The following is a 12,471-nucleotide window of genomic DNA, read 5'->3' on the forward strand; positions in this document are numbered from 1 at the left end:
CAAGGGTTGATTTTTGAGAAAGAAATCACATTGCAGGTTACAAACCTACATGTGATGGAAAAGTCAAAACAATGACACTGATGAATTTAATGATAAAGTTTTCCCCATTATTGAACAGTTACTTACAGCACAAGCTTTTTCAGCAAGTGTTGAAAGAATATTTTCATTATTTGGGCTGATGTATTCAAAAGTATGTAATCAATTTAGTCACAGAGAAAGCTTCCAAAGTTGTGTTTCTCTTTAAAGTACTTAACAGTGATATGAAAATGTAAACACTAAACAGAAAAGTGATAGCCCAAGATTCCAGACTACCAGTTTTGATTGTAGCTCATTTCCTGAAGGACTGCCTGGTAAAGCAAAATATTGCCTCAAAGTGGGTTCCACATGGTTTAACAGAAATGCAGAAATGGCTATGATATGATGCTACTCGTACTCACTTGCAGCGCTATAAGAGTGAAGGAGGACCCTTCTTATGGCAGATCGTTGCCATTGATGAGACATGGGCCAGATCTTACAAACCAAAACAGATACACCAATTGACCAAGTGGCACCATTATGGGTAACCGCAAAGAACAACAGTTTGGCAGATCCTCACAAATGTGAAAGTTATGGTGGTTCTTGCCTATGATTGGGATGGTGTTACTGTAAAGCATACCATTCTCCCAAAGCAGACAGTTAATACAGAGTACTACTGTTCATTTCTGCAAAGCAATCTGTGAGCATCATTGAGAAATAAACAATGATACTTTGTGCATAACCCAGCAATCATTCTTCACAACAATGCAACGGCACATGAAGAAGGAGCAGGGTCTGATTTTGATTTGTTCAGTTACTGGGGCTGGGAAGTGCTCTATCCCCATACTGTCTGAATATAAGTTCCTGCAACTTCGACCTAATACCTAACATGAAGAAACCACTGTATGGGATTTGCTTCCGAACAGTTGATGTTCTGCAGACAGTCGTTCTCTTCGCACCATACAGAATTTAGGCAGTGCTCACAGCATCGAAAGGCTTTGGTGTCACTGGGAGCACATCGTACGCAATGCTTGAGGCTACATAGAAAGCTTCTAAAACCTAGAACCTTGCATGTATGCTATGTATCTAGAAAATAAATAGTTTCTCCTACTAAAAAATCAACCTATGTAATTTTATTGGTACCAGATTTATTCTTCCTGCCTTCTACATTATAGTACAGCATGAAACATCATAAGTTACTTAAATCTCCATATTTCAGGTTATAATCCATCCTGCAATCCTAGTATAGTGAATGAGTTTGCTGCAGCTGCCTTCCGCATTGGACACAGTCTACTTCGGCCACACATTCCACGACTCAGTCCAAGCTATCAGCTGCTAGACCCACCTATTCTACTCCGAGATGGCTTCTTCAATCCAGATATTATTTACCAAGTAAGTTTCTTTCCTTAAGGCATACACTCATGACCATGATAATTTTCCTTTATTCTGATGATGATAGATTGTGGAAAATAGGTTACTCTTCATGTCTTTGTAACACCATTCCTCATCCATTCATGTACTCCAGTATAGGTTCTATTATATACTTGTCTTAAACTAGTCATCACATTCTAGGTCTCCATTGGCCTATTATCCCCTTTCATTTGTATTTCTATAGTTTGTTTTGGCATTCTTTCTTCATTAATCAGTTTAATACATTCAAACCATCTGTCTGTATTTCTCCATTTTTGTCACAGTTATTTTTCTACCTTTATTTCTTCCTGTATGTCTTCATTTCTTGCTCTATCTAACCTTGTCTCCTTTATCATTAAATAAATCAGTATTTTAAGCAGTAGCAGATCATCATTGCCAGTTACTTGTTTCTGTGTGTACAATTTCTCCTGCACACAATCCACTAGCACTCAATGCACTTTGTATTTGTACTTCTGATGACCAAACAAGCCAATTCTAGCATGAATCATGAGTTCACACAGATTACACTCGATGAATGGTGGAGGACGAGGCTGTAATTGATGGAGTTTAGCCTCTTCATGTCTGCGACGCTCTTGCTCAATCAGCTGAACAGCAGTAGAGGTGGTTTGGTACCAAAGCGAGCGATCCTGTTTGAGTGTTAATGTTTGTGACCTTCATGGTTTGTTTAAGCTGGTCTTCATAACATTTCAAAGGGGCACCATGGGGTCTAGTGCCTGAGGAAAGTTCACTGTATAGAAATTGGGCGAGGAAGTCTGGTGTTGCTCATACAGCAGACATGCCCAGTCCACCAAAGCCTATAGCCATTGATAGAAGCTTCTACACTGTTCATGCATGCTTTAAAAAGAACTGCAAAACTGGAGACATGGTTCTCCTCTTTGATATTTAAGATGGAAGAAAGTTTCTGTTAATAAAAATGCTCAAGTTTCTTGATGTCACAGAGTAACTTCACAGGGATGACTACTTTATACGCCTTGACCTGTTAAATCTTTATTCCAAAAGACCCGGTTTAATAGCTGACCAAATGCCTAATGAGCAGCACAGAGTCTGTGTTCCCTCCTCTTCTGAGATGAATCATTTAGATAAAATGCTCCCAAGTTATGAAAAGTTCCAGAGTCATGTCTTAGAAAGAGAAGTGTAACTCTGCAAGGCTAGTCCCTGGGGTAGGTTGGGCAAGAATCTTGTTTTGTCTTTTTAGTTGATTGCTGCAGCTCCTCAGACATAAGAACAGGTGATGCAGTGCCATCAGCATACTGCAATTCAGTTATCTTTGTTACATTAGTTCAGCAATGTGAATCTAGTCTCGTCAAGTTGAAGAGACTTCCATCAAAGTGATACCTTAAATCGGTACCAGAGGTGTTGATAAATGATGTATCACAAAGCATAACAGCCACGTACAGAGCAAAGAGTGTTGGGGCAAGTAAACACCCTTTTCTCAAACCATGTGTGATAGGAAAGGCATCAGAGATGTTTTTTGATGGAGAATCTGACCAGACATATCATCACGGAGTGCTCAAATCATTCCAACAAAGAATTCAGGGCAACCAAAGTGTGTCAAAATTGCACACGTAGCAGGTCTATGGTCAGAATCAAAGGCCATTCCAAATCATAAGACACTAAGTAGAGAAGTTACTGTTTTCTCTGCAGTTTTCATGGAGTTGCCGTGCACAGAATAACATATCAATTGTGCCCCACATTGAAAATTGGAATGAATCTTCTTAGAGACAACCTGGAAATGGCTAAGTAGAATCCTAGCAAGAAGCTATGGACAGCAGGTATATTCTTCAATAGTTACCACATACATTGCAACCACATATCTGGAGTATTCTTAAGGTCACCAGGTACTGGCTGAATTTCCCAGATTGAAAGGATTAGTGTGAACATCCTTGTCTTTAAGGATAAGCCTCTACATCCAATCAACTCCATTGTAATGTTGTGCGGTTCAGGTGCCTCTCTGGGTTTCAGTTGGTTAAGAGCCTCACAGAATTCCTGGTATGATCGTGGCATTACCATCCTTGGCTGAGAAGTCTGTGTGGCACATCACAGTGGTAGAGTTGTGATTTAAAAGGGTGGAGAAGTGTTTTCTCCAGCACTCCAAGATGTCCTTACTATCAGTAAAGGTGGGCATATTCAGCTAATTTCAGAGTTCCTATTGAAGAACAAATTGGTCCATATAGCTCTTTAATCCCTGCATATAAGTTTTGTTGGTCTTTGACACTGGATAACTTTTGAAGTTCTTGATCTTTCTATAGCCACCATTTGTCCTTCATTTCCCTGATTTGAATCTGGCATTTCTGTTGAAGATCTTGGAAATGGGCTTTCTTCAAACTGTGGATTCATCCTGCTGACAGGATATAAGAGATTACCGTTTGGCATGGGTGAGGCTCATAATTTCTACACTGATGTCCTCAAACCAGTCTCATTTCTTTTCTTTGATACAAATAAATTCCTTGGATGGCTCTAGGAGAACAGTTTGAATTGATGACCATTCTTGCCCCGAGTCATTCTTCAAACTGTGGATTCAATGCCAGCCACTCGGAGATTGTATTTTGGAATTGTGTAGCAATGGATCGATCTGAAAAATTTATGGATGTCAAACTTCCTTCTGGACACACGTGATTTATGCAGAGGTAATTTACAGTGGAAAGAGATTTGAGTCAGCAGATCAGAAGTTTGTGATTTGTCCAGCACTCATCAATATTTCTTATGATCTTGATGATCAGAACATCTTTCTTATCACTTTGCCAGGTGATGAAGTCAAGAATATGCTAGTGCTTAAAGTGTGGATGCATCCATGTGATCTTAAAATGGTTAGGTAGCCAGAACTGAGTATTGATGATGCTTAGTACATAGCCTGAGAAGCAATAACCGATTGGTGTTGCATTTTCCAAAACCATGTTTGCCCATCACATATTCCCATCGCTGATTATCACTTCCAATTCTGGCATTGAAATCACCAAGCAATAATGATTTGTACTTAGATGATACTTTACTGATGAGTATACTCAGCTGGTGATAGAACTTGATCAAGAAGACTGTCTAAAGTCTGTATGTAAATTTAATTTGTACAGTTCTTCTACGAGAAACAAATAATATTGCCTTGGTAATAGTATCTTTATAAATTTTTACAATGCATAATGTGCTATTTTGCTGTTTATTCTGATACACATGTTGTTTTAAGAGTGATTTCTATGATATGTATTGGTTGCCACGTGCTTTAGTGTTTATTACTTTTTATCTTCTTAACAACTTATACTTTTCAGGCCCTTCATATTATCATCTCTGTTGTTGTTGTTGTTGTTGTTATTGTTTGGTTCATCAGTTCATAGACTGGTTTGATGTAGCTCTCCATTTCACCCTATCCTTTGCTAGCCTTTTAATTTCTACGTAATTACTACGTCTTACATCTACTTTAATCTGTTTGTCATATTCATACCTTGGTCTAACCTTACCATTTCTACCACAAATACTTCCCTAGGAAACCAATTGAACAAGTCCAGGATGTCTTGAAATGTGTTCTAACATTCTATCTCTTCTTCTGGTCAAATTTCATCATTGTTCTTCTCTCACCAATTTGAATTAATACTTCCTCATTCATAATTCGATCTATCCATCTCATATTAAGCATTCTTCTGTAACACCACATTTCAAAAGCTCTATTCTCTTTCTTTCTGAGCTAGTTATTGTTCATGTTTCACTTCCATACAATGCCACACTCTAGAAGAAAGTCTTCAAAAACATCTGTCTAATTCTTATATCAATGTTCAAAGTGAGCAAATTTCTTTCCTTACGAAAGCACTTCCTTGCTTGTGCTAGTCTGTATTTTATGTCCTCCTTACTTCTGCCATCATTAGTTATTCTGTTACCCAAGTAACAATATTCAAGACTTCATTTCCTATTCTAATATTTCCTGCATCACCTCATTTTGTTCAACTGCATTCTATGACTGCACCCACATCATTCAGCAATTTCTCCACAGCACCTGCAGACTCAGATAAAATAACAATATCATTGGCAAATCTCAGAGTTATTATTTCTTCTCCTTGGATTGTGATTCCTTTTCCAAATTATTCTTTGATTTGTTTTACCCCTCTTCTATATAAACATTCAAAAGGAGTGGGGACAAACTGTAGCCTTGCCTCACTCCTTTCTGGTCTGCTACTTGTTTTTCATAGCCTTCTTTTATGATCATTGCAAACTGATCTTTGTACAGATTGTGGATAATTCTTCTTTCTCGGTATCTGATCCCGATCACCTTCAGAATCTCAAATAGCTTGGTCCAATCAACATTATCGAATGCCTTTTCTAGATCTATGAATGCCATGTATGTGAACTTGTTTTCTTAATTTGATCCTCTAAGATCAGAGATAAAGTCAGGATTGCTTCACGTGTTCCTACATTTCTTCTGAAGCTAAACTGATCTTTTCCCAACTCAGCTTCAACTTGTCTTTCCATTCTTCTGTAAAGAATACAAGTTGAAATTTTGAAAGCATGAGATACAAAACTAATGGTGCAGTAGTTTTCACACTTGTCAGCACCTCCTTTCTTGGAAATAGGTATAACAATATTCCGTATAAAATCAGATGGTACTTCTCCTGTATCATACATCTTAGACGGGAATAACCTCGCCATGTTGGTTTCTCCTAAGGCAGTCGGTAATTCTGAAGGTGTGCCATCAATTCCAGGCGCCTTGTTCCTATTTAGGTCTCCCAAAGCTCTATCAAATTCTGACTTCAAAATTGGTTCTCTCATTTCATCAGCATTTTTTCCAGAACCATATCATCTACTTCTTTCCCTTGATACAATTGTGTAAAATGTTCCTCTCATCTTTCTGCCTTGTCTTACTTCCCTAGAAGTGGTCTTCCGTCTGAGACCTTAATATTCAGTTTTTCTTTTTTCAAAGATTTCCTTGATTTTCCTGTATGCAGCATCTACCTTTCCTAGGACTATACAACCTTCAGCGTTCTTACACTTCTCTTTCAGTCATTCTTCCTTAGCTATCATGCACTTCCTACCTACTTCTTCTCATTTTTTTCAATTTTGGCTATCTAGGGACAAAGAAAAGTAACCTTGCACATTCATCTTGACCCTTGTTTTCTTGACTTCCAATAGTTCTTCATCCTGTCACTTTGCTGTTTCCTCCTCTCTTATGTCCAGATGTTATTTTTACTTTTCCTCTTCTCATTCTCCTTGAAATCCTTGAAACTTTGTATCAACCTTCTGGAAGTTGTTCTCTCTTGTATTATATCATCTGTTATTCCAATCTCTGTCATATCTTTTTTTACTCCTTGGATCCACTGGTTGCCATTCTTGTTCTTGTAAACGTGGTTAAACACTCGTTTTGTCAATCTACTGTTATCCATCCTCAATATGTAACCCAAAATATGTAATTCTACTCTTTATGATCATGTCTGACATCCTTTCATTTTATTCGTCCTTGTATAGACCTTTATTCCTCCTATGTCTAAACTATCTTTCCTTCATTTTCAGTGGTCTCTAGATTTTCCTCAATGTTTTCCTTTCCTTTTTCTCTCTCTCTCTCTCTCTTCTATTTCACTGGTTTTCATAGAGAACATGCACTCTGTGGCATACAGACTTTCTTGTTTGATTACTGTGTTGTAATGTTTAATTTTAGTTTTCCTACTTAATTCTTTAATCACCTGTATTCTTTTCTGCCCCCCTCATTTTTTGCATTCTTGTATTTTTGCTATTTATCAATAAGGTCTAATATCTCCTGAGTTATCCACTAATTGTTACTTGGTCTTATCTATCTTCCTTACTTGTCCTCAGCAGCCCTACTGATCTCATTCTTCACGACTGTCTACTCTTCATCTATTGTGTTACCTTTAGCCTTTTCACTTAGTCCTTGTGCAACATGTTCCTTGAAATAATCCCTTACACCCTTTTCTTTCAACTTATTTAGATCCCATCTTCTTGCATTCCTTCCTTTTCTCAATTTCTTTAACTTCAGATAGCATTCCATGACAACCAAGTTGTGGTCACAGTCCACTTCTGCTCCTGGGAAAGTCTTGCAATCCAACACCTGCTTTCTGAATCTCCGCCTAATCATAATGAAGTGTATTTTATTCCTTCCATTGTGTACAGGTCTCATCCATGTGTACAGCCCTCATTTGTGGAGTTTGAACCAAGTATTAGCAAGGACTAAATTATGATTGGTGCAGAATTCAACCAGCCGACTTCCTCTTGCATTTATTTGTCCCAGTCCGAATTCTCCTACGGCATTACCTTGTCTTCCTTTACCTACCACTGCATTCCAGTCAACATCTAGTTGAATACCTCTTATATTTAAATCCTTAGAAACTGAGTCTAACCATTGTCGCCTTGGTCTCCCTCTACTTCTCTTACCCTCCATGACAGAGTCCATTATTTTCCTAAGCGACCTATCCTCCTCCATTCACCTGATGTGTCCCCACCACCAAATCCAGTTTGTCTGTACAGCTTCATCCATCACATTCATTCCTAACTTAACCTTTATCTTCTCATTCCAAGTACCCTCCTGACATTATTCCCACCTGTTTGTACTAGCATTTATTATCATCCAGGAAAGACCGTCTAGAAATAGACCAGTATAAAAAATGTTTCATCCGAGAATTTACTTCTTTCTTACAGAATACTGTCGATCTCAACTGTAAACTCACTGCATTAGCTTTACTGCACCTTGATTCATTCTTACTTACTATAATACCATTTACTGGGTGAGTTGGTCATGCTGTTGGGTGCATGTGACTGTGAGCTTACATCCGGGAAATAGTGGGTTCGAGCCCCATTGTCGGCCTTTCCTATCCTATCGTCGACATAAGACCTATCTGTGTCAGTGCAACGTAAAGCCAATTGAAAAAAATTTTTTTTTTTGGGAGAATGCACATCCTAAATACCAGAAGTGATCTACCTGTTCCAGTTAGGTTTCTTCCCTACAGACATCACTTCAGTCTTTACCGAGAGAGTTGGCCGTGCATTTAGGGTCATGCAGCTGTGAGCTTTCACTCAGGAGATAGTGGGTTCGAACCCCACTGTCGGTAGTCCTGAAGATGGTTTTTCCATGGTTTTCCATTTTTACACAAGGCAAATGTTGGGGCTTTACCTTAATTAAGCTCACGGCTGCTTCCTTTCCACTCCTAGCCCTTTCCTGTACCATTGTTGCCATAAGACTTATCTGTGTCGGTGCAACGTAAAATCAGTCGTAAAAAAAAAAAGTGCTATTTTCAAGTTCCAAGATATTAGATAGCAGGCTTTCAGCATGGTCTGCCATTAAGACCAAGTCATCATAATTAGCCAAACTGCTTACTACATTTCCACATAACTGAATCCCTCCCTCTCACTATATACCTCTCTGTAGATGTTCCATGTAAACCATGAACAACAACCCTTGTAAGTAACTTGAACCTAGAACTCATCAATTCTCACTCCTATCCAATTGTCAACATAAATGTCTTTGATTGTTTGTAATAGTTTACCCTTATTCCTATAATACCTCGGAATGGCTAACATCTTTTATCTTGATACTCTGTTGTATGCCTTCTCTAGATTTACAAAACATAAACATAACTGTGTATTCCACTCATAGGATTACTTGGTGCATACTGAAAATCTGGTCTTAACAGCCCCTCTGTGATCTGAAATCATACTGGTTTTCATCAACTTACTCTCAATCAATCATGCCAGTGAACGCCTTGGCTGATATACCTCCATAGCTGTTACAATTCTTCCTGTTCCCTTACTTATAGATACGTGCAATTACTGTATTCATCAAGTCAGAAGGTACCTTACTAAAGTTTCATACTAATGTTATTACTCTATGAAGCCATTTCATCTCTGTCTTCTCACTACACTTCACCATGTGATTTCATTTATTGCTGCTGCTTTGTGACAATGTAATTTATTTACCATCTTTTCCACTTCTTTCAGTGTAATTTCACTGCCAAGTACAATGTGTATATTTGTAAGTACTGTATTAAAAAAAAAAGACTGCTTGATATACAGATACCAATGTATCCCTGTGTTTCAGAGCACTCCTAGCTAAAGAGTTGTGGATGTTATACACAGCACAGCAGTCCCTACATAATAAACAAATCAGAATATATATATTCTTGTCAATTAAGAATCAAGAATGTTTGGCATAAACACTAACTGCAAATTTGAAACATCATCATATACAAACTGAACAAACATGTTATAAAAATTTATTCCACTCTGTACATTCCTTCATTTTGCAGATCAGATAGTGGACTGTATTATTTATGAGTGAGAGACTTGCTCTTCTGAAGTCTTGTACAGTAAACTGTTTAATAGTCGTGCTCACGTATGGTGGACCTCTGCTTGTTAGGCTAATATTTTTATAATTGCAATTGTTTTAATCAAGAACTTCATCTCTTAAAATGAGACCTATGATTTATATATATTTTCTTCTCTAATACTGATCCACTATCTATGTGCTATCAAAGCTGACCTACTGTCCATTCTTGCTGTCAGTCTCTGATTAAAGAAATTACAGGATATCTGCAAAGTAGACAATTTAAAAAAAAAATAGAATTATAATTTCTTATGTGTGCAAATACTGTTTTTCTTGATTATGAACTGTAAGGCTATATTTTAATTAGTGTCAGTAAATAAAACAACAAACTTGTGTGTGCTTGCAGGTAAATATGATTGATGAAATAACGCGAGGATTGGTGTCCACACCTATGGAGAATATGGATCAGTTTGTCACAGGTGAAATAACGAACCATTTGTTTGAAGATCGTCGTATCCCTCATTCTGGTGTGGATCTTATTGCATTAAATATCCAGCGAGGTAAATAATCACTTCACATATTGAATAATTTTATCAATGTGAAAACAAAAACTTCTCAAATATCTCCATCCAACAGACCCATGCTCATTACTGAGTTTTATGAACCTCTATAAGTGGGTTCTCCTTCTACTTGGGATACAATCACCAAATGTTTTTCCTTCTTTTTGTATTCCACTGATTATCCTCTTGGCTGGAACAACCCTGCTCCAGACCTTCGACTGAAAGAAGGTTAGCTGTGTGTGTATTACCTCTTTTGGTAGTTGAGAATGCTAAATCTTGCTTGACAATAGCACTTGGAAGCTGGATTGTTTGAATATCTGATGTTAGATTATGGATTTTACAGACTAATATGAGTATACTTTTACCTGTGCCCTACTACTGTGTATCCTTATATCTGCCTGTGAAATAATGTTTCTGTATGCAGGCTCTGTTGCCATATTTTTTGAAACTACCTCATACTTTCTCTTACAACAATAATCACTACAAATACATCCCAGACCAAATAATTGGCCATTGTTGGTGGACTTGAAACAGTCAGCTGTTGATGGTGCTCTTTATTTTAATTGTGGTAAAGTAGAAATTTGTGTCTGAGTGATTATTTTAGTGTAAATATTGTGTGTTTGGTGTGTGCAGAACAAATCAAGATTACTGATATGTATAGTTAAATTTACACTTAGAAGTTTTGTTGGTGTTAGTAGGTTATGTGCTGGTACTGAAAGAAGAATTTGTAAGCTATGAAACGTTAAAGATGACAAATATGAAGTTCTTGGAGTAAGGCTCATTTCTAAAGATAATAGGCAAATTGATGTCTTTGGAGTGTACAGACTGGGAAATGGTAGTGCTGATGCTGATTCAGAATTATTTTATAAGATAATCTGCTATGTGGGAAAAGACATGGAAAGAAATGTGACTGTAGTAGGAGATCTCAATTTACCAAATGTCAATTGGAAAGGTAATGCAAATGACAGGAAGGATGACCAACAAATGGCAATTAAGTTAATATGGGAAGGACAGCTGATTCAGAAAGTGATGGAACCAATTAGAGGGAAGAATATACTGGACGTGGTAATGGTAAAACCAGATGAGCTCTATAGAGAAACTGAAGTAATAGATGGTATTGGTGATCACGAAGCTGTTTTTTCTCATAGTTAAAAATAAATGTGACAGAAAGGAAGGTCTTAAAAGTAGGACTATTAGGCAGAACCATATGGATGATAAAGCAGGCATGAGGGAGTTTAAAAAAAGTAACTATGATCGGTGGAAAACGATAAATAAAAATGTAAACAGATGCAGGGATGGATTTAAAGAAATTGTTGAGGAATGTGAAAACAGGTTTGTACCTTTAAAGGTGGTAAGGAATGGTAAAGATCCACTTTATTATAACAGAGAAATAAAGAGACTAAGAAGGAGGTGCAGATTGGAAAGAAATGGAGTTAGAAATGGCTGTGGAAGTAAAGAGTATTGAAGGAACTTACTAGGAAATTGAATCTAGCAAAGAAGTCAGCTAAGGCTAACATGATGGCATGCATAACTGGCAGTCATACAAATTTTTAGTGAAAAATAGAAGAGTATATATACAGGGTGGCGTACGAATAGCTGACACATTTTATTTTAGAATAACAACTTTACTTTTCACAAAACACTAATGAAATTTTAGACACAGGCAGCTTGGACGCTGGAAATATATTTCACTAGATCACATGTTGAATGTGGCCTCCACTGCGCCGGATAACCTTTTCGATATGAGTACGCATATTTCTGACGTTTTCTTGGCACAGGTCTTCATGAATTTCACTGCAGAGCTGCACAATCTGAGCACGCATTTCCATGTGGCTGTGAGGTCTTGAAGCGAAGAGTTTTTCTTTCAAATAGCCCCATAAAAGGAAATCACAAGGATTTAAATCTGGATTTTAAGGAGGCCAGACGAATCCGCCATTATTGTTGTATTGTGGGTAACGAAGAGACATTACACGATCACCAAATACTACCCTCAAAAACTCAAGAACGTCGGTAGCTGTGTAAAGTGTTGCACCATCTTGCATAAACTACTGCGTATGAATAGGGACAGCGAGAATTTGAGGCATGAATTCATTCCCGAGCATGTCCTATCACTGTGCATTAACTGTCTGACTGAAGAAAAATGGTCCAATTAACCCATGACTTGACAGAGCTACCCACAGACTCATTTTTCTCCATATGTGTCCTTTTCGTGAATAA

At 37.6% G+C, this 12,471-nt stretch overlaps 1 protein-coding gene across 1 annotated transcript in view; it reads left to right on the plus strand.

The window, feature by feature from the left end:
* LOC136875911 (uncharacterized) overlaps positions 1 to 12,471 on the plus strand; it is a 469,584-nt gene that overhangs the window by 415,635 nt on the left and 41,478 nt on the right. Inside the window, exons 21-22 of the mRNA XM_068228250.1 lie at positions 1,235 to 1,407; positions 10,101 to 10,254. Coding sequence (XP_068084351.1) covers positions 1,235 to 1,407; positions 10,101 to 10,254 — 327 coding nt within the window. The remainder of the gene's footprint in view (positions 1 to 1,234; positions 1,408 to 10,100; positions 10,255 to 12,471) is intronic.

Source organism: Anabrus simplex, chromosome 6, assembly GCF_040414725.1.
Source record: "Anabrus simplex isolate iqAnaSimp1 chromosome 6, ASM4041472v1, whole genome shotgun sequence".
Lineage (NCBI taxonomy): Eukaryota > Metazoa > Arthropoda > Insecta > Orthoptera > Tettigoniidae > Anabrus > Anabrus simplex.